The 22,424-nt window shown below is 36.6% G+C and overlaps 1 protein-coding gene across 1 annotated transcript in view; it reads left to right on the top strand.

Moving 5' to 3' along the window:
* Window positions 1–22,424, top strand: part of LOC129244070 (5-hydroxytryptamine receptor 2A-like) — a 181,492-nt gene that overhangs the window by 99,394 nt on the left and 59,674 nt on the right. Inside the window, exon 5 of the mRNA XM_054881685.1 lies at window positions 16,350–16,577. Within this exon, the coding sequence (XP_054737660.1) occupies window positions 16,350–16,577 (228 nt within the window). The remainder of the gene's footprint in view (window positions 1–16,349; window positions 16,578–22,424) is intronic.

The raw sequence follows: 22,424 nt of genomic DNA, 5'->3' as shown, positions 1-22,424 counted from the left end.
TTTGAAGTACAGTTCTACTCTCTGTCCAAAAAACATAAGCTGGCTACATTTTTAATGCATCTTCAATAACCCAGCCAACAAGCCCTAACTTTAGGATCTCATTTTCTTACCAAATTTTCTTCCGCGCAATCGAAATTTGAAGGCAACAGCTGAGCACTTGACACTTTGCATAAGATGCCATTGTTCTAATCTAGTGAAAAAATACTGAAGAGGAAGAAGAAGGCGCATAACCTCAGGCGCAACGTATGCTGCTACGAAAATAAAAACAAACAAAAATCTTTTAAAAGTTTCGGCAACTTTTAATAACCTTAAATTGCAGGAGTATAGCCCAATGCATTAATTAACTCAGGAAAGTTTGTTGCACACAAACACATGTACATATTAAGATAACCATACACACTTGTGTTCATAATAATAGCAACAGGACATATTGCAAATTTCTGATTATTTATTTATATCATACATAATTTTTTTATTTATTTTTTAATAAACATTTAAACATATAGTTCAAACAATAACAAAAATCATATAACACAAAGTTTCGAACCACAGTAGAAAGTAAAGGGTGGTTAAATTTCAAGGGCCGATGTTGAATGTGAAGCACCGTCGGACTTCTTTCTTTGAGATTATTTGAAAGAAAGGTGTACGTCGATAAACTAGCAACAATTCAAGAGCTAAAGGATGAGATAGTTCGGCACATTAACGTCATAGAACCTCAATTATGCCTCAGCGTCATCGAAAATTTGGACCAACGGATGGAGGTGTGCCGCCGAGGCCGCGGCGGCTATTTGGCCAATATTTTGTTCTACACGTAATTGAGCTATACCAATATTGTCATAATAAAGAGAAACGATAATAATTTCTTAAAAAATTCGATTTCATTCAAAATCAACACCGGCCCTTAAAACTTAACCACTCTTTAGATAAGGAACTATTTGCATTTGGTGGTCTTTGGAGATGTGCCGCTGAGACCATTTGGCCAATATTTTATTTTATGCGTAATTGGACTATACCAATATTGTCATAATAAAGAGAAATGACAATAATTTCTGAAAAAAAATGTATTTTATTTAAAATCAACACCGGCCCTTGAAACTTAATCACCCTTTATAATAAGGTGGTGCCTATAGTTGTATGTACCGTTACTTTGCGCTTACCGAATTTGATAATATCACCTGATTTTCCTGACGTAACCGAAGTGCATTTGGTGATCAATGTGACCAAATCACCATTTTCATAACCTGATTTAGTATTTTCTATTTTGTTCCTATCCCCTGGCTTTAATTCTTTTTTCTTCACATTTTTCTAGCCGCTTTTCATTTAAATGTAATTAAATTTAAATTTAAAATTTTTTTAAAAATTAATTTAATAATTCCCGCAGTTCTATTTAGCTTTACTTTTCTTTATGATCTGGTAACATTGTCGGCGGTTGATATTATTGTTGGTGTTGGTGATTATTCGTCTCTTATTTGTGTGACATTTCTTTCGTTTATTTACATTCTTTTCCAAGTTCGTCTTGTTCTTCTCCTGCAAGCAGTCAAATCTCTCTCTCTCTCTCTCTCTCTCTCTCTCTCTCGCAACTGCAGTGTTGCCTAGCTTTGGATATGAAAAAGCACTAAAATGCCCATTTGAAGAAGACAAGAAATACCAACTTTTTATTGAGTTACTTAAAGAACTTTGTATGCGTGACAAATTGTCTTTACTGTGTGCTTTTTTTTTATTATTTATTATGGTTACGTCCAAAAGACGAAAAAAAAAAAAACAGAGTTCAACTTTTTTGTAAAGGGTGCGCCATCTTTTATGTCGGCATGTAAATGCTTAAAAACTTTATCATTTACCAACCGATCGACTTCAACATACCTGTTTTCGATACGTTCATTCAGAGCAATTTCAACCATGGATCGCTTTACACCGAAACAACGCGCTGAAATAGTGACGCTATATATTGAAAATAGTCGTTCTATTGTTCTAACTCAACGCGCATATCGCAAAAAGTATCGCGGCAAACAGGCAACGTCGGGCAATACTATTCATCGTTTGGTGTCGAATATTTTTGAGCACGGGACATTCATCAACGGCCAAGATGTGCCGATGAACTTGTTGAAGCAGTGAGGGAGAGCGTTGCCCAGGAGCCAACAGTGTCGTATCGTCGTCGCGCTCAGCATTTTAGCGGCAGTGAAACCTCAATGCGGCGCATTTTAAAAGATGATTTAACTTTGAATGTTTTAAATTTTAAAATTTTCGAAACTGTAGAAACTTTGTTACCCTGACGTGGGTACCAAGATCTCTTGAAAATGGAATGAAAGGAATGATATTGTGAACACTTTATTGAAAAAGGGTGCAAATGCTCTCTTCATTGGTCCTGAACCTTTCTACGGGGTAAATAACAGCTTCAAAAGTGCCTTTCTACGTGAACGGGGCTTAATCCAGTACTGGAGAGCCCAAAACGGGCATACGGCAATCGAAAAGACTCATTAATTCGGAACGTGCAATGGTAGAGGCAATCACCTTAGCCTCAGCAGAAACGACATAAAAGACTACACCGAACTGCTAACAGGACATTGCGCAAACTCAATTACCACATGAAAAAAATTGGTGTGGCAAAAATGATTATTGTAGAATTTGTAAAGAGGCACCAGAAACAACAGAGCCACTGCCCAGCAGTAGCACGATGTAGACTAAATTACCTGAGAAGTGGGGTTATAGATCCACACCTGCTGATAGAAATTAAGCCTACAGCAGTTTTAGGATTTTATTAGCCTAAAACTTACCAGGTCTATGCGTGGCTTATTGCCAACTAGGCTAAGCTAACATAGCCTAAAACCTTTTGAGTAGGCTACATGGCTGGTTAAGCTATCTTTTTATATCGCAGTGCAACTAATTTTCATACTCCTTGTATAAGTAGGAGAAGTACGGAGAGAATATAGTTAAGGAAGTGGATATATGTCTATGCGATAATATATTTAAATAATAAGTAAGTTCATAAGTTCGTGCGGTTTTTTTTCGAAATTTGAATTTCGGATCATTCCCATGGCTTTTAAACGTTTGGAAATGGTTGATTGATCAACTCCCAAAGTTTTTGCAACCTCTTCTTGCGTTTGAGCCGGATCTTGATCGAGCAATTCCTCCAATTCGGTATCCATGAACTTTGGCGGCGCGGCCAAAATCACCACTTTTAAAGCGTGCAAACCACTTCTGGCACGTTCGCTCAGCTAGAGCATGCTCACCATAAACTTCCACCAAGATACGATGACTTTCGGCTGCTTTTTTCTTCATATTAAAATAATGAAGAAGAATTCCCCGCAAAAACACATTATTTGGCACGAAATTCGACATTTTCAAGTGTGGTAAAAATATTGTTGTTTACGCTTCAAATAAAAAACTTATACTGACGTTTGTGCCTTACGACAGTAGCTCTCCAATGAATGTTTGGAAATGTGGATCGATGGAATAATAATCAAGTTACGCCATCTGTTGTAAAACCGCACGAACTTATCCATAGACCTATTAAATTTAGTAATAATGCTAAAAATTCTTTCAACTGCATTTCCTTTATTTAAGATTTTCTAATATGAAATCAAACTTAAATCTGCTTAGTAAGTACTGCAATGGGTGTCACATGCTCGAATATATGTACATATGGATGTCTATATAGAAACAAATGAAGCTTTGCTTTGTGGGCAAAAATAAAAAAAGTATAGTATTGTATAAATTCTGCCCATACCCGCCCACTGCACATCACGCTCTATACCAAAAATCACAAACACAAATGAAACAGTTTCAACTTAACTAGAACAATCAATCCAAACAAGCATTCATTCGTTCATTGAAATATTCTGTCATCAACTCGGCAACCACTCAGCCATTCAACCCAACATTTTGAGGCTGTCAGCAAAACAAATCTTTTCAGTCATTCAAAAGAGCGGATTTCCACAGAATACGGGCTAGCACGGGGTGCAGTGAGTGGTGCCTTCGCCTCAGTCATATACGAGCTATTCAACCCATTCCTTGTATAAATTAATACAACTGCTAAAAATTTGCATACATTCATTCAACGAGTTTGCTGCGATAAATCTCGTATATCAGAGAGCTAAAATTTACAGCAAAACCAGTGACATGCGTGCGTATATATTAGATCTATGTTTGCATGTACGTTAGTGTATGCGAAATAAGCGTCTACAGCAGACAGACATATGTACTTCTAATGGCTTTCATCTTTAAACAAATGCGTTCGTTTGTAGGTTTCTAGTGTGCCTACCGACGGCCTCACATTCAACTAGGAACTTCGGCGGCGCTAACATCGCCAAATGGCAAATGGCAAATAGCAAAATTTTCATTAAACCACACAAATGATTTATAAGCACCCAAAAGCCAAGTAAACGAGCAAAACAAGTAAGTTATAAACCAAGCTAATGAACGCATTGTAAAAATTGTAGGCTCTTAGTTTTAAGTTCGCATTTGGTGCGGTGCGCGGTTGAAATTAGGCAAGAAATGAATGGCAAAATCTGAATTGCGTCAAAAGTGAAAAGTCGGTATCTGTGTCTGTTTCTACTTAACAAATGTCAAAATGTCATTGTGTAATACAAATTAAACATATCAACGTTCTAATTACTTAAATTGCTGGATTAAAATGCGGTTGTTGTGTTGGGGGGCAACAGTTGGGTTGCTCATACGTCTAGTGTGCCACTTGTGAGCACTTGAAACAGCAGGCGAACACACAATCCCCATTACTATTCTAGTCTGTTGTGCGCATGTTAGTCCTTTTGTGGCACTTAATTTTTACAATTGTGTTAAGTATCAACTGCAACGTTGTTAATGTGTTAAAAAAAAACAAAAAAAAAAAACATTTGCAAAATAATTATATGCCGCTTACCGTTTGGCATTATAGTCAATGTTAGACTCGAAGATACTGAAAATGCAGAAAATTGTAGAAAATATATATTAAAAATGGATGACTAGTGTACTAAGGGACTGAAAAAGCGTACAAAATATATATCGGCTGTGTGACTGGCATTCAGGAGTGCGTAGGTTCGAATCTCTGTGCATGAAACACTAAAATGATGTATTTCCGATGTATTTCTGCCGTGAAAAAGCTGCTCATAAAAAACATTTACCATTCGGAGATGGTTTAAGGGGTTACATGGGTTTCGTCGGGTAAAAAAACGCCTATTTTCAATATTTATTTTTCTATGTAAAAAATTATTTATTTAATTCAAACTTTCTTCTGTCTTATTGATACATACTATATTTAAAGAATAATTTCTGAAATTTTCAAAAAAAAGAAACTTAAAATTCCTCCATTGTGACGTCATTTTCGGGTAACCCCTCGAAAAAAAGGTGCGTCCGCGTTGTCAAAAATAAGTGTTTTAGTTAAGACTATAAACTCGTGCTTGAACGAAGGAAAGAAAAAAATAAAAACTGGAATTTTGGCAGACATTTTTCCAAAAAAATGACAATTTCGGTCAAATTTCCTTGATATTTTGTTTTTTTTTTAAATAGTTGTAATTGAAAAAAAAAACAAAATCCTTCGTCCCAGCTCGAGTAAGTTGTATTTCAAACACCTGTGTAAAATTTCATCAAGATCGATTAAGTAGTTTTCGAAAAAATTTGACAACCGACTTTGAAAACACGGTTCCGAGAAAAACGCGTTTACAGTTTTGAGTAACAATAAAATTGGCTAGGAGCGCACACATTCCAAAGGCTGTATCTCCAAAACTATTATTCGGATCAACTTCAAAACTTAGGATAATATTCTTGAGATATTGTAGAAATTAATAAGCCAAAAAAAAATCGAAACCCACGAAACCCATGTAACCCATGTAACCCCTTAAGAGGTTAGGTGTAGTCAGAGGCTCAAAAAAATGATTACGAGTATATTCAATAACTTTTTTTGCTAGTCAATTGCTTTATTTTACAAAAATAAAAATATAGCATTAATACATCATGTTTCAATTTGACTTTAGCAAGTGATCATCACAAGTCCTTGGCGATTCATCTAAAATCAATCGGCGGCCTCAGGAAATATTTTTCAGATTCGATCTCGATCAGGCACCAGTTTTTTATGTTTTTCAAAAGCATTATAAATTTTATGGAAATCTACCAAGTGATTTTTAAGTTACAGTGATCACTAGCTCAAAAAACCTAGTTTTGAGAAAAACGCATTTAAAGTTTTGCTATCGAGCTCCGGAGCGCCCGAGCAGCTTTTGTTAATTGTTCAATAACTCGAAAAGTATTTGTCGGATTCACTTCAAATTTTCACACAATATTTTTAAGGTATTATACCTAAAAAAAATGCAAAACAATCCAAACCCTTAAATCTGTAGGTAACTCCATTTGTGAAACAACATCAAGACGCACGCCACAAAATAGCCCGATGGCGTGGATAGTTCATCCGGATGTCATCAATTCTTACAATGACAATCGAATTATAAAACCACAATGGCATTAACAGGGAGTAGGAGAAGACAATTAACTTTGTTTTTTCATAGCTTCATTTCTAGCCGCTCAAATATTGCCAATCATCGCTCACCGTTGGACCAAGCACCATTTCCTATCAATACCTACCATACGATTAGGTGGTCTCTGAATGCTGTTCACTATTACGTCAGTTCTCTGAACTGTGGAGTGGATGCTTCATTTCGGTAAAAGTTTTGTCCCAATAAACGCTCATCATGGGCAACTCTGCATTTAATTTGGAAATCAATTTGCTATACTTTCCCAAATTTTTCAAATATAAAGCCACTCAATTATTTTTACCAAGATACGATATTGAGCTTAAAGTTTATTAAGCGAAAAAAATTTGTATAAAAAAGTGCAAGTTTGGTTCAAAATTCTCGTTCATTTTTCAAAACTTGTTTCCACAATGGTGTTGCGCATTTTCTGTAAAAAATTTATTATTTTATAAAAAAATATATTTTTATAAAAAAAAAAATGTATTTAAAAAGTTAAAGTTAAAGTTATATTCATTTTATTCATCATCATCATTCACAGCATTACAACGCGGGGTGCGTCATAGCTTCCTTCACAAAACTTCTCCAAAGTGTTCATCGCTTGCTTTTCCTCGTTAAAATTTTAATTTCGAAGTTAGCAATAAGCGCACTGTCATTAATTTTCATAGTCCACACCTCGCAACCATTTGTCAAAATTGGTCGTATAAGAGTTTTATACATGGTCAGCGTCGTAGATCTAGATAAAAGACGAGACCTGAACAAACTAAGGTGTGAATAGTATGCTCTATTGGCGGCGTTGACGCGATCTTTGATTGCGGGTATTGAGTTACCGCTACAAATGAACATAACACCTAGATATTTAAATTAATGAATATTCTGTGCATTTGTGTGCCGTCTTGATTTCAGCATGTATTTCGTTTTACACTCGTTAACGAAGAGGCCAATATAGTTGGCAATTTTGTCAATTTTTTAAAAGGTTTCATTTAAGTCGTTCGTGTTCCTCGAAAGAATGGCGATATCGTCTGCATAGGCACATATTTGCGTTGTTTTAATTAGTAATGTACCACCAAATTAATTTTTTTTTTAATATAATTGTTTTTTATAAACATCTGTGAAAACAAATTTTATGTCTTAGAAAAATGTAATCTATTAAAAAAATATGTTTTTATTAAAAAAAAATTTTATTCTATAAAAAGCATATTCTTACACAAAATTAATGCAAATGAAAAACTAAGGAAAAGTAATCAAAACTGACCAAAATATTGCATACAAGGTGGCACAATATTAATCAACAACTTTTGTTTTTGAATAACTTTTTACTAAATTTTTTAATTTTAAAGATTTGAAGTGATACAAATTTTTATTTTGACCTTTACGCGCTCCAGTGCTTGTTTGTTTGTATACTACAGATGTCTAATTCACAAGTCTCCAAATATGATTGACGTACGATGCCAATTGCAAAAAACTTAAATCCTCAGATGGATTGTTTTAAGAGGTTACATGGGTTTCGTCGGGTAAAAAAAGTTTTTTTGTCTATGTAAAAAATGATTTATTTAATTCAAACTTTTTTTTGTCTTATAGATAAGTACATATTTAAAGAATAATTTCTGAAAGTTTCAAAAACAAAAAAATTAAATCTGTTCCATTGTGACGCCATTTCCGGTGACCACTCGAAAAAAAGGTGCGTCCGTGTTGTCAGCATAACTCCTGACAGGATCATCGAAAATGAAAAAACAAAAATAAGTGTTTTAGTTAAGACCATAAACTCGTGCTTGAACGAAGGAAAGAAAAAAACAGTGGTATATTGTTTTTTTTTTTTAAATAGTTGTAACGAAAAAAAAACAAAATCCTTCGAGCAAATTGTATCTCGAACACCTGTGTAAAATTTCATCAAGATCGGTTGAGTAATATTCGAAAACATTTAACAACCGACTTTGAAAACACGGTTCCGAGAAAAACGCGTTTAAAGTTTTGAGTAACAATAAAAGTGGCTTGGAGCGCACACCTTCCAAAGGATGTATCTCCGAAACTATTATTCGGATCGACTTGAAAATTTAGGATAATACTCTTGAGGTATTGTAAAAATTAATAAGTGAAAAAAAAATCAATTTTTTGAACCCACGAAACCCATGTAACCTTTTAAAGCGGTCCAAAAACAAATTTTTTTATGCTACCCTAGAATTGAGCTACGGCCAAAAAACAAGTCGCAAATATTTCTATTTTTTTACTTAAATTTCATGTGCTACTAGCGCTTTGAAAATTAAATTCCTATAGGAAAAAATGCACTTTTGCGTAAATTTAGTATAAAATGTTTACAGCTCAATCTTGTTTAATATCTACTTTTAATTTTCCTCCATGAATACCCTAAAAGATATGCATTTTTCAAAATAAAATATGTTTACAATTTTTAATGGTGCCACCTTCTAAACTTAAAAACACAAAAATACTAATTTTATTTTCGATGCATTTTTTCCACGAAATTTCAACCCATAAATACCTATAAGATTTTTAGTTTTGTAAATTTAAACCAACAATTTAGAAAGTCATAAAAATAAAATTAAGACTAACAGATAAATATGATGGGGCAGCTTTACAGCTCGAGGTGAGTTTTAGCTTCGTTCACGAATCGTTTCCTTGCAGGTCGATCCCCGGTAACAGTTCGCCAATTTTGAACACTCAGTGTCTTCAGCTCCATAGAACTTGTTCAAATCATATTAGTCTTAGGCATCCTCGTGCTTTAGACGCTACAAAGTTGCATGTGAGGTGATTGATTTCTTAGGGCGATCATCTCTCATGCGCCAAATATGACCCAACCAACGCATCCTTTGGGACTTGACGTATTTCACGCTGTGCTCGCCCTTAGATAGCTGCAGCAAATCTTTATTTTAGGGTATCCTGTAGACACCATATTGTAGTCGCAGCAGACCAAACAGCACTTCACAGCACTTTCCGTTCGAATACTACAAATAAATATAGGAATAAGAATATTAAGTACAAAAATATAGGTAATTTTTATTTTTTTTTTGTATATCCAATTAAATGAAATTCAATACAATTCAATTCCTGAAACCAGCCAAGCAAAACAACCAGCAGCACTACAAGACGCATTTTGGTCAGCCACATCTGTAAAAGGGTCAACCAAACTCGCCACTCACTGGCTTACCAAATTACTCAATTGGCTGTTTCCCTTTTCCAATTGAATATTTTTTTCGAATGCAGGCACAAAAGCAAAACGAGAAATAGAAGTAAGGATTTGGGCTCTGTTGTTTCTATGGTAGCTACTTTAATTATAGCTACAACATAGAAATCAATAAATGGGCTAAAGAAAATTTACCATTTTTGGCTACATAAATACATAGTGATGCGAATAAATTTTACAAATATAGGGCAGGCAAAAACTTGGAATGCTTTTAAGACTGCCTGATTAAAAGAATACCTTACTAGGTCAGCGTCCTTTTCATCAATGAAATACGGTAAAAGTCCTATAGAATGCCCTGAATCATGCGCAGCTTCATGTAACGTCATGTAGAAATATCAAATGAAGGGATATACTTACTAATCACCCTAGTTTTTCCTATGCAGCAGAGGGCCGTCTTCTACGATCATTACCACCGCCGTAAATACTCTCCAGCTGTCCATATTTTAGCTTACTGAACTATGCTAATCTCTTCATTAGATTCATTCTACTCGTCATTCTACTATCTCATATTTTATTTACAAGAAGTTTCTCTCGAACACTGCATAAGAACTACCACCACGCAGGCTTCTGTGTCGCACAACTGGATGGGTGTGATAAGAGATTTATGTTATAGATTTTCTTCATTACCAGATGGACTTGGTGGGTTGGTTTAAGGGTGACCCCGCATCGGAGTGCCACATAGACCGCAAGTTGGGTCTGTTGTGTTGCCCTAGAGCTCATTATATTGTATGATTTCCACACCTAACCGAGATTTTGATTATAGATTTTGGTCACAGATATTAATTTGTTTCGAGAATGTGATAAGAGATTTTCAGGTTCGAGAGTACTAAAAGATTGTCAATTGTTGGAGAGCCTAGAAGAGCGAGTCGACTTCTGGCTAGACCGGGACAACTGCACAGCAAATGTCTGCTCGATACTTCCTCATCTTCGTCCTCGCAGTATCTGCACAGGTCGTTTTGAGGAACCCCGAGCCGACATGCGTGAGTGCCCAAAAGGTAGTGGCCGGTGATAAGATATATTATCTGCCTTAGTTCGTGTTTCAAAAGACTTATAAGGGTTTTTGTCTGTTTCAGATTGTAGGGTGGCCAGATTTGTCTGGTCGTAACGTAAGTAGTTTCCCCTCGCCACCTCCGATCAGCAATGCTGTGAAATTCTCGATCAATGATCATTTTATATGTTGCGAGCGGAATGCTTGAGCTTTAAGCTTCTCTACAGAGCTGCAAAACATCGTAAAGTTTTTCTGAATGTGTCCTCTCCGTCGAAAATTATAGTGGGAGGCTCAAGTTGGAAATTGGATATGTTAGGTTTATTTCGTTACCAGATTATAGTACTCTGACTTTTTTATTATCTTGCATTTTTTTCTAGAAAATAAGTATGCTGGCAGATATAGCTTCCACTTCCAATTATGAGTGCTTCGTGAATTGAATGTCAATACAATATTAGACTCACTCTCCTAATAGGATAATACATAAGTACGACTAAGTTACTTCAAATTCATCTTCCTAGCTTTGGTTATTAGGTTGTAGCTAATAGTTATGATTTCGAGGTTCTAAGAGACTTCATTCATGGAGAAACCACCATTAACACCAATAATAGTGTCAGCCGTGAAATGCAACATAGAATTTCTCCTACCAGCAAGTGCTACTTTCGACTAAGTAGGCAATTGCGTAGTAAAGTCCTCTCTCGACGAACAAAACTCACACTCTATAAAGCTCTCATCATGCCCGTCCTATCATTTGGCACAGAAGCTTGAACGAGGAAACATCCGATGAGGCGTCACTTGGAGTGTTTGAGAGAAAGTCTCTGCGCAAATCCTTTGGACCTTTGCACGTTAGTAACGGCGAGACGTAGACGGTCAAACAATGAGCTGCATGAGCTTGACGACGGCATAGATATAGCGCAGCGAATAAAGATCCTGCGGCTACGTTGGCTCGGTCCTGTCGCCAAATGCACCGGCTCTAAAAGTATCCGATACGATGCCAGTTGGTGGTAGCAGATGAAGAGGAAGGCTTCCTCTAGGTAAGAAAAATTAGGTGGAGAAGGGCTTGGCTTCATTTGGTATTTCCAACTGGCACGGTTAGCAAGAGAACGAAACGACTTCCGCGCTTTGTTAAACTCATCCAAAATCGCAAAAGGGGTAATCGCATCAATCTAGAAGAAGAAGAAGGCACTCTAGGTAGATTCTAGGATTCACAAATGTAAGCCATAACAGGAGAAAGAGTCGTTTTTGAAAAATTAAGTTCAAAAGAGTTTCTATTTATTTCGTGTTTCTAATTAGTAGCGGAAAGCATTGAGAAGAAATTAGACTAGCGTACTTCTATCCCAACCTCATCTCTGTATGACTATGTTATTAGTGATCAACAAGACTTCATAGAATATAACAGCCAACGAGTAAACAAATAACAGATTTTTTTTGAAGTTATAGAACTTTCAAGAGAAATAAAATTGGTACCCTGGTTTATGCGATTCTACTTTTTTGAAATATTTGCTGTGGGCGTAGGTATGTCGACTCATTGGTATAAGCTGACAAACTAAGTAACAACGTATGGCAACTTGGGAGGCCGGTTGTGATGGAAAAAGTGGTGCGAAATCGAACCAACTGTATAGTTGTCGTAGAAGCAGTGGAGGTATTCAAATACCCAAAATTATTTATATCTGTAGACACTGCCGGTATTCAGACAACAGGCGCCAGTCTGGGCAGTGTCTAAGGTCACTATTAACTGTTGCTTTAATTGCGGGTATGTATGCATATCATATGCGATAAAATGTGCAAAAATACCGTTATATAAGTGTTAATACATGGATATATATAGTATATTGTGAGCCAACTTGAAAGCTGGATAGAACAAAAACCACTTTCCTATTATTTTGCATCGAGCCACATCGTACAGAAATTGTCTCTGAAAAATATAAATATACGTGCATACATACATACACATGTGCATAAAACCACTACAATCGCTCTATTATATTTTCAAAATATACGGTGTTGAATAGATGTACAAGCTGCAGCACAAGAGGATTAGCCTCAACTTATATTCCACGTACGAGGGGCGGCAGATAAGACCTAAGGTACCCTATGAATGAGAAATATGATTTTATATTTTTGTTTATTTTTTAATGAAATCGCACTCAAATGAATTGCAATTTTCACATCGGGTGTAAAATGTCTTTATAGCCATGAAAAAGGTATGTTTTTGATTTCTCGTTGAAATGCTTTTCTACCATCTCACTGTAAAAAGTCTTCGCTCTGCAAATTTTTTTTTTTTAATAAAAAAAATAAAAATTTCACTTAAAGCCTCACCTGGACTGCATGGTAAATTTCTGTGAATCTCGAAGCTTTTAAGGCACGTTGCCTTCTAGAAATCGCGCACCGCGCGCCACCTAGCCAAGTCTCTTATATACAACTGCCTAAAGTGGCAGCCAACTTCTCTTTTAGGATAAAATATACGATAAAATCATTGTTTTAGGAAAAATTTTTTTTTAATTTTGGAAAAAATTTTTGCAAGAATTTTTTGTTTTTTATAATACTATACTTAAAAAAATTCCATTTTAATTATCAGGTCAGTCCATAAGTTCGTGCGTCTTTTAAGGGTGGTTTTAAATTTAATAAAAACATTTTTAAAGTATTTATCAATCAATAATATATTTTCCTTCATTATTTATAATGTCTTCCCAACGTTTAGGCAAATTTTTAATCCGCTACTCAAAACATTGTTTTTCCTTGGAGCCAAAATACGCTTCGATATCTCTTTTTATAGCTTCTTTTGAGGAGTAGTTCTTGTTACTCATATTGAAGTCCACGGAAAAGGTGATAATCACAAGTTGCAATATCCGGAGATTATGGTAGATGCAGCATTAGCTCTCATCCGAGCTCGTTCAGCTTGCCTAATGTTTGCCTTGCGGTATGAGGTCTTGCGTTGTCGTGATGAAACAAAACTTTGCGTCTATTCACTAAAGACGTTCGATTTTTGTTAAGTGTTTCATTCTAGTTCGATAGCTGATGGGAGTAATATTCAGCAGTTATCGTTTGGTTTGGTTCCAGAAGTTCATAATAAACAATACCGGCCATATCCCACCAAATAGACAGGAGAATCTTCTTGGGCTGAAGGCCATCTCTAGGGGTCGGTTCTGGTGTTTCATCTTTATCTAACCATTGGCGTTTGCGAACAGGATTATTGTAGAGGACCCATTTTTCATCACCAGTAACGATACGGTTAAAAAAACTTTCATTTTCAAGCCGTTGCAGCAGCTGAGAACACACATTCACTCTCTGCTGAAGGTTGGCGACGGAAAGTCTATGCGGGACCCATTTTCCAAGCTTTGAAACCTTTCCCAACTGAATCAGGTGCCTGTGAACTGTTCCATGCGATGAATTTTACCTCTGAGCTATCATATCGGCTGTCAAATTTGGCTCAGCTGCCACGAGTTCGAGCAATGCGTCGGAGTTAAGGCCTTCAGGACGACCAGCGCGCTGGGCATCCTCCACGACGCAGTTACCACTTCGGAATTTTGAAAACCACTTTTGCGCAGTCCTTACACTCACGGTATCCTCTCCGTGAACAGTGTTTATTTCTGCAGCAGCAGTTGTTGCATTTTTACCACTTTTATAAAACAAATACAAAATATGCCTCTTATACGCGTTCGAAGATTCCATTTTATTTTTTAACAACACGTGCTTCTATCCGCGATTAAAATCGCTTGTTGAATGCACAATATATCAAAGAAAATATAAATAGTTCCGCTATATTCCGCGAATAATTTTTTGTATGCAAAAATCGTACAATAGTGAAATTATGGGTAAAATACGCACGAACTTATGGACTGACCTGATATATATTATTTTTTATTTTATAATTAAAAAAAAATGTTTGGAAGAAAATTTGTTCCCCCTTCCAACTTTGTTTTTTTATTTTTAATTATTTTTACATTTTTAATAATTTTTTTTTATTTTTTTAGTAATTTGTTTTCTATTTCAAGCCAAAATATACTGAAACAAAATGTTTTAAAAAAAATGTTTTATATAATATTTTAGTTTTTTTATATTTTCGGTTGAAATATACTTTTACAAGCAATTTGTTTTTAATTTTAGTTTTTTTATAAAAAAATATACTAAAAAAAATTCTCCCAAACTATTTTTATTAATTATTTTTTAACTTTTAAATATTTTTTTTCTATTTAAAACCAAAATATACTTAAACAATTTTTCAACAAATTTTTTATCTATAATTACTTTTTTATATTTTCGGATGAAATATACTTTCACAAACAATTTTTTTTAATATTAATTATTTTTTTTTTATTGAGAATAAAATATACTGAAACAAAAGTTGTCCCAAGTTTGTCAATTGTACCAAATTTTCGTTTCTTTTTTTTTAGTAGCTGAGGCCAGTAATCCTGATCAGTAGTCTATTAAAAAAATATTTAAAAAAAATATTTTTTATTGTTTTTTTTTATTACTTTTTTATTAATAGCTTTTCGACATTTTTATAAATTTTTTTTTTATTTTTTAATTTTTTTATTACTTTTTAATTAATAGCTGAGACTCAGAAATACCTTTTAGAAAAGAAATTGTTTTTAAAATTGTATTGTTCACAATTTTTGTGAATTTTCTTAAAAAGAGGCGAAGATATTTCACTTTCACAATTTTTGTGAATTTTCTTAAAAAGAGGCGAAGATATTTCACTCTTAACAAAATTTTCAAGGTTTACTCAACGTCTCAAAACGATAAAATTTTGTTGAGTTTACTTTTTATTATACTGAAGTCTCCAAATATACAAATTCGTAGAAAAATTTAACACCACGACCAAAATATTTGGATCACTTGGCATGCAATCACTCGCTAACCCTACTCACAACACGCAGTAAATGTCATCAACAAAAATGACGGGTCTTGAGTTGTAGTAACATCAGCCAACCCTCGTATGTTGCGGCGATACCAACACATACACATTAACGATGGATTTTAGAAAGGTAGCATATAGAATGAAGTTAAATGCATAAGCGTAGCAAATAAAGAAAATGCCAAAATGTGAAATTTCATTTTATCGCAAATTGCGGATTATTTAGCCATAAAGAGGGCAACTCGAAACCAATTTAAATTTTTAAGCAGCAACAAACACGAAGCCAAATGCTAACCATTTGTGTTTACGAGAACTCGCTACACATTCCTCCCGACCTCTGAGTTCGACGCTTTTCACCTGAATAAAGAAGGATGAAGGCACTTACGTACGTGCCAGCAGCAAGTGGCCAAGCAATGAAGTGCAGAGTGGATGAAATGGCAGCATGGAAAGGTAGAAAGAAGCTGCGGTTGTGCGAGTAGGGAAGCATAAACTTGAATTTGATGTGATGTTGTAGTTGTTTAATTTTTGCCTGTCCATCGTATACGAGTATTGTGGACTGAATTTCTTATCAATTTGTTGCCAGATTGGCTCGTACTTTTGCTATTTTACGATGCTTTCTGGACAAATGTGCCCAGTCTCAAGCTCACACACACACGCTCACATACGTGAATATACATACACATACAGAAAGTAAAAATTACATATGTGACTTTTGATTGTTGCCTTGAGCTGGCGGTAAGCTTAGGACACTTTGATTTCACTTTCCTGTTACTTAACCACTTACCTGATTTTTCGGTTTTATTTTTGCGTTTCTTGTATTTGCTTATTGGTGTGTTTATGTATTCTATCTCATTTCAGCCCGATTTGTCAGCGCAGAAGAAACGCAAACGTCTCAGGTTACGTATCGGTAAATTTGCCTCACCTCACACCGGCGCCACTGGCCAAACAACACTCGGCCTGGTTGAGGGCAACTCAACTAATACGGTTAATACTGTAGAGGACACCGAATTCAGTAGTAGTAACGTGGACAGCAAAAGTCGGGCGGGCGTCGAGTCGACCACGATGTTCACCAACAATCCCGAAGAGGTGAGCGAACAAATTGAATGAAAGTGAATGAAAGTGAACCAAAAGCTTAAGCTTACACTGTGTGGGTGTGGGTATGTGTGTGTATGGGTGTGTGTGTATTTGGTGTTTAACGATAAGCCACGCACACGAATTGTGTGCGGCTGGGGTGTTTGCGACATTAAGGTAAAAAACGAGCGCAATAAATGCGCGTATTGGGATAATTGGGATAATTCCAAGCAAATTTTGATCCAAGCTAACAAATATTTTGAAATGTAGCCCCTGCTATTACAAAAGCACAAACCAGAAAAAAAATAAAAACAAACAAGAAAAAAGAAAAAGCAAATAATTTGCTTAAAAGATTTACGACTGCAATTTGAGAAGCAATTCAAACTTTGACGACAAATTATCATAAATAAAAAATAAAAAAATTGTGCTGAAATATAAAACAGGTTTCAAGACGACCATAAGAGAATACAAATGCTAACTTTTTAGCAGCAAATTGTAAAGAAGTATAATAGGAAACTACGTGAGTTGTAAAAGGAAATGATTTTCATTTTATGGTGCGACAAATAGGCAAAGCCAAACTAAATTGGAAGTAGAAAGTACGCAGTATTACCAAGAGGCACAATTTTGAAAGTAACAGTGCACATATACATACGAGGTGTGTTCGAAAAGTATGGCGAATTTTGTGTTTTTTCAAAAATTATTTATTTATTCATTAATATCTACTTTGTCCCCTTCAAAGTAATCCCCATGAGATATTATGCACTTGTGCCAACGTTTTTAACGTTTTATCCAATCTTCGAAGCACTTCAAAAAATCGTTTTTTTCTATCTTGTTCAGCTCCTTCTTCGATGCCGTCTTTATCTCGTCAATCGTAGCGTAGCGTCGTCCTTTCATGGGCCTCTTCAGTTTCGGGAACAAGAAAAAGTCACAGGTGGCCAGATCTGGGGAATACGGTGGCTGTGGCCTCATTAGTGTGTTGTTTTTGACCAAAAAGACGCGCACAAGCAACGATGTGTGAGCAGGGGCGTTATCGTGATGCTAGAGCCAATTTTTGTTCTTCCACAAATCCGGGCGTTTCTGGCGGATTGCTTTATGTAAATTGCGCATAACTTGCCGGTAATATTCCTTATTGACCGTTTTACCCTGTGGCAAGAACTCATGATGCACAACGCTCCGGCAATCGAAGAAAACGGTAAGCAAAACTTTTACATTCGACCGAACTTGGCGCGCTTTTTTCGGTATTGGTTCGAGCGGCAGCTTCGATTGAGATGATTGAGTTTTGGTTTCCACGTCATATCCATAAACCCACGATTCGTCACCAGTTATGACCCTCTGGAGTAAATTTGGGTCGTCGCGGACAGAGTCCAACATCTCATTAGCAATGTTCATGCGATGCGACTTTTGGTATGAATTTCGCGGCGACCCGTCTCATGTGCAAATCATTGAAAAAATCGAATGGCACGAGCCAGTCGATATGTGTAGGTCCTCAGCAACTTCTCTAACGGTTATTCGACGATTGGTCAATACCATTTTCTTCACCTCATCAATTTTTTCGCCTGTTGTTGAAGTGCTCGGGCGTTCGGCACGCTTTTCGTCGTTCACATCTTCTCTCCTCCATTTTGTACCACCGATAAACGTTGCTTTGGTCCAAAGTAGCTTCTCCGTATGACACAGTCTACATTCGGAATGCATCCGCGCACTTAATTTCGTTTTTCACACAAAATTTGATCCATCTTTTTGAATAGGTAAAAATCGAAGACGAACCGAAACACGTGTAACGAAAGCAGCTGTCAACAATTAAATGAACATTCAAAATGACCGAACTCGTCGGCATGAAGGAGAGACATGAGTACCAAAATATCGCCACAAAAAAATCGAGATTCGAATATACGTAACCTGCGAAAATTCAAAATTCGCGATGCTTTTTGAACACACCTCGTACATATAATTGGCGCTTACTCACTTTGTTAGTGGCTTGTCCAAGCTTCGCCTCTTAATTGCGGTGTGCGTTTTAATGTTGTTCCGCAAATGGAGAGACCTACAGTTTTATGGCGCCTCCGAACGGCAAATGGTTTTTAGTGAGAGGCTTTTTCATCGCAGAAATACACTCGGAGGTGTGCCATTGGCTGCTAAAGAGCGGTTTTCTTCTTCTTTATTGACGCGATAACCGGACGTGTTTCGCCAGTCGTTTCTTTCTCGAAGAGCTTTCCAATGCAGAGAAGGCCTTCCTCATTTTCTACTACCACCAGTTGATACAGCATCGGGAACTTTCAACGTCGAAGTGTTTGTATCCATTCAGACGACACGACCCAACCAACGTAGCCGCTGGATCTTTATTCGCTGCGCTATGTCTATGTCGTAGTAAAGCTCATACAGCGCATTGCTCGATTGCCCGCGATACTCGCCATCACTTACATGCAAAAGTGCAAAAATGTTCCTCAAAATCTTTCTCGGAAACACTCCAAGGGACACCTTATCGGATGTTGTCATCGTCCAAGCTTCTGTGCCATGCGATAGGACGAGCATGATGGCTACAATGTCTCACAAAAAGACCATTCGCAGTTTACGCAACGAAGAGAACCCCACATTACATTACGCGGATGTCACGAGGCAGCTGAAACGCTTCATCTGCAGTAGGCGGTGGACTCCGATAACGCACTCACGGGTCGGGAGTTTAGAAAGATGGTAAGGGTCTTCTGATGAACGTCATTTAGCGTTGGTCGGGTACATTGTACGGTCCAGTGGTTGTAATTATCTTTTGTGCTGGATCTTGTCAGTATAGTTGTAAAGATGCCTCCTGACGTGCCTGGGAGCTGGATCTTGTTCTAGCTAATGTCTGCAGAGTTGATACCTTCGTTAGCACCCTAGAAGAAACTGCGTGCTGAGCATTTTGTTGTGCTCCTTAACTGGGAATCCATAGGAGGGTATTGAAAGGCTGGTATAACGAGCTCCAACGTGACCGTCGATCTTTGCAACATATGAGCCGGAAACAAAAGAGCAATCAACGGTACGAGTGTTGCAAGGCGAGCTTAATCCAAAAAAAGTTGCTGGCGAAAGAGGCACGTCAGAGCAAATGGTCGCCGATTGTTTTTTGGGAAATCTGGTTGTGTCGCAACTCTATCACTAGAGAAAACAGTCAATTCTGAGTGACACACAACCATTTGTGTGCCAGAAGTTTTCAGAGAATTAATATAATCGAATAACGAATCATCCTCCTCCAAGACAATGTGTGCTCTCACGTATTGGCTCACACAAGAGAGTTGGTGAGCACTCAAACAATCAAATTAATGGTTCATCCGCCTCGAGCATCAAAATTAAAATGCAAGGTCAACGTTTTTCGACGCCTAAAAAATCTGTTGAAGCCTTTAAAGAGGTCGCTGTGGAGGTATCCACTTCTGAGTGGCAAAAGCGCTTTGAAAATTGGTTCAAGCGAATGCAGAAATGTATTGAAGCAGAGATATATTAACTTCCAAGGATCTTTTGAAAATATAAAATCTATCTCAGGAAATTTAGAGATTTTATTAAACTCAATTAAGGTTCGAGAAATAGGATCATTCTGAGCATAAAGAGATTTTGAAAGACCAACATAGAAGAACTCCGACCTACACAGAGCTCTGGCCGTATAATAAAGAAAATCCTCTCAAGAAGCAGCGGACAGTCAACAGCCCCACGGATTAATCCGAAAGTTAAAAATAAATAAATAATTCTCCTATTTTGCAAAGATTTTAAGTTGATCAATAAGCATCGCATTTCATATGTAGGGATAGGATCCGAAAAGCGTAAATTGCGCAACGCGAAATGTAATAATACTTTCTGGATTCGTTCAATTCTAGCAGCATGGCACAAATAATACGGCAACTAGCGTTATAGCTCGGGGTGAGTTGTAGCTTAGTCGACTAGCCTTCTTGAAGTCACACGATTCAAGGTAGCAGACCTCCAGCTATGTAATTACAGTTTCTTGTTGCCTTCGATGCTGTTGACGAACCAGAGTTTTCTAGGCCTTCCTTTACATCTGGTGGCCAGCGCGCTCTAATTTTAGAAGAATTTTTGGGGGCTTATTATACAAGCGCATAACTTGACCTAACCATTAGAGTGGTGGCGATTTGACGAATTCAACGACATCTACCCCTTTGCAAATCCGCAGCAACTCCTCGTTGTGTCTGATTCTATAACAACCATTCTCGACCCGAATGGCACTATACACTTTTTGCTATAACTGACTGTAACTTTTCATAAAACTCTTCTTTTGAAAGTTCGGAGATTTTTTTCATCCTCGATTGGCTTTACCCTTGACTTCGGTAGTCTTCTAAAGGGTGGTTAAATTTCAAGGGCCGGTGTTGATTTTGAATAAAATACAATTTTTTTAGTAAATTATTGTCTTTTTTTTCTCTATTATGATAATTTTAGTATATCTCAATTACGCATGGAACAAAATATTGACCAAATAGCCGCCGTGGCCTCGGCGGCGCTCCTCCATCCGATGGTCTAAATTTTCTATGACACTGAGGCATAATTGACGTTCTATGCCATTAATGTGCCGAATTATCTCATCCTTTAGCCCTTGAATTGTTGTTGATTTATCGACATAACCCTTTCTTTCCTTTTCTTTCAAATAACCCCAAAGAAAGAAGTCCAACGGTGTCGAATCACATGATCTTGGCGGCCAATTGGCATCGCCGCGGCGTGAGATTATTCGGCTATCAAATTTTTCGCGCAAAAGAGCCATTGTTTCGTTAGCTGTGTAATAAGTGGCACCGTCCTGTTGAAACCACATATCGTCCACATCCATATCTTTCAGTTCAGGCCATAAAAAGTTCGTTATCATCTCACGATAGCGAACACTATTCACAGTAACTGCCTCACCGGCCTCATTTTTTAAAAAATACGGCCCAATGATGCCGCCGGCCCATAAACCGCACCAAACAGTCACTCTTTGTGGGTGCATTGGTTTTTCGGCAATCACTCTTGGATTATCATTCGCCCAATTGCGGCATTTCTGCTTATTGCCGAATCCACTGAGGAGAAAATGTGCCTCATCACTGAATCACGAAGTGCGCGATATACATTTTGATTTGAATGCCCGTTTTCATAATAAGCCTGAATAACTTTAACGCTTTGCTCGATTATATATCTTTCCAGTGTTCGAATTAAGTTAGTCTGAAATTGAAAAATGTCAAATAAAATGCAGAAAAAAACTTTACGTTAAGATGTGGTTCACATTCAACATCGGCCCTTGAAATTGAACCATCCTTTATAAAGAAACTTAAGCACATATGTACTTCTTTTTATAGATGCAGCCAATCTTTTTGCAGATTTTTTTTTTTTTTTTTGTTTAAATTTTCAAGTAGACTCTCATTTAATTCATGAGTTTCACTCAAACATGAATTCCTCAATCAATATTGGCTCGTTAACTTTTACGCTTTCTGATATTGAAGATGGAATTCGGCAACTCAAAACATCAACAAAATCAAATGTAGATAGGCTGTCTTCGTATCTTCTTAAAAACTGCTCTGCATTCGCCTATCCACTTTTGTTAATGTTTAACAAATCCCTTGAACGAGGAGAATTCATACATGTCTGGACAGTAAAAACCATTAATCCAGTATTCAAAAGTGGAAATAAAAACAGTATTCCTAATTATAAACCAAATGCCAAATTATCCACAGTTTCAAAATTATTTGAATTAATAGTGAAAGAAAAAATTTATTTCGCAGTTAATCGTTATATAATATTTCAGTAGACCAACACGGCTTCATGAAAGGTAGATCTGCTGTTTCAAATCTTGCTGCGTTCTCTGAATATTGTATATCATCGTTTAAAAAAAAAACTCAAGTTGATGCTGTTTACACAGACTTTTCAAAA

The sequence above is a fragment of the Anastrepha obliqua genome, chromosome 4, assembly GCF_027943255.1.
Source record: "Anastrepha obliqua isolate idAnaObli1 chromosome 4, idAnaObli1_1.0, whole genome shotgun sequence".
NCBI lineage: Eukaryota > Metazoa > Arthropoda > Insecta > Diptera > Tephritidae > Anastrepha > Anastrepha obliqua.
The sequence above is the reverse complement of the archived record's forward strand: the minus strand, read 5'-3'. Positions and strand labels throughout refer to the sequence as shown.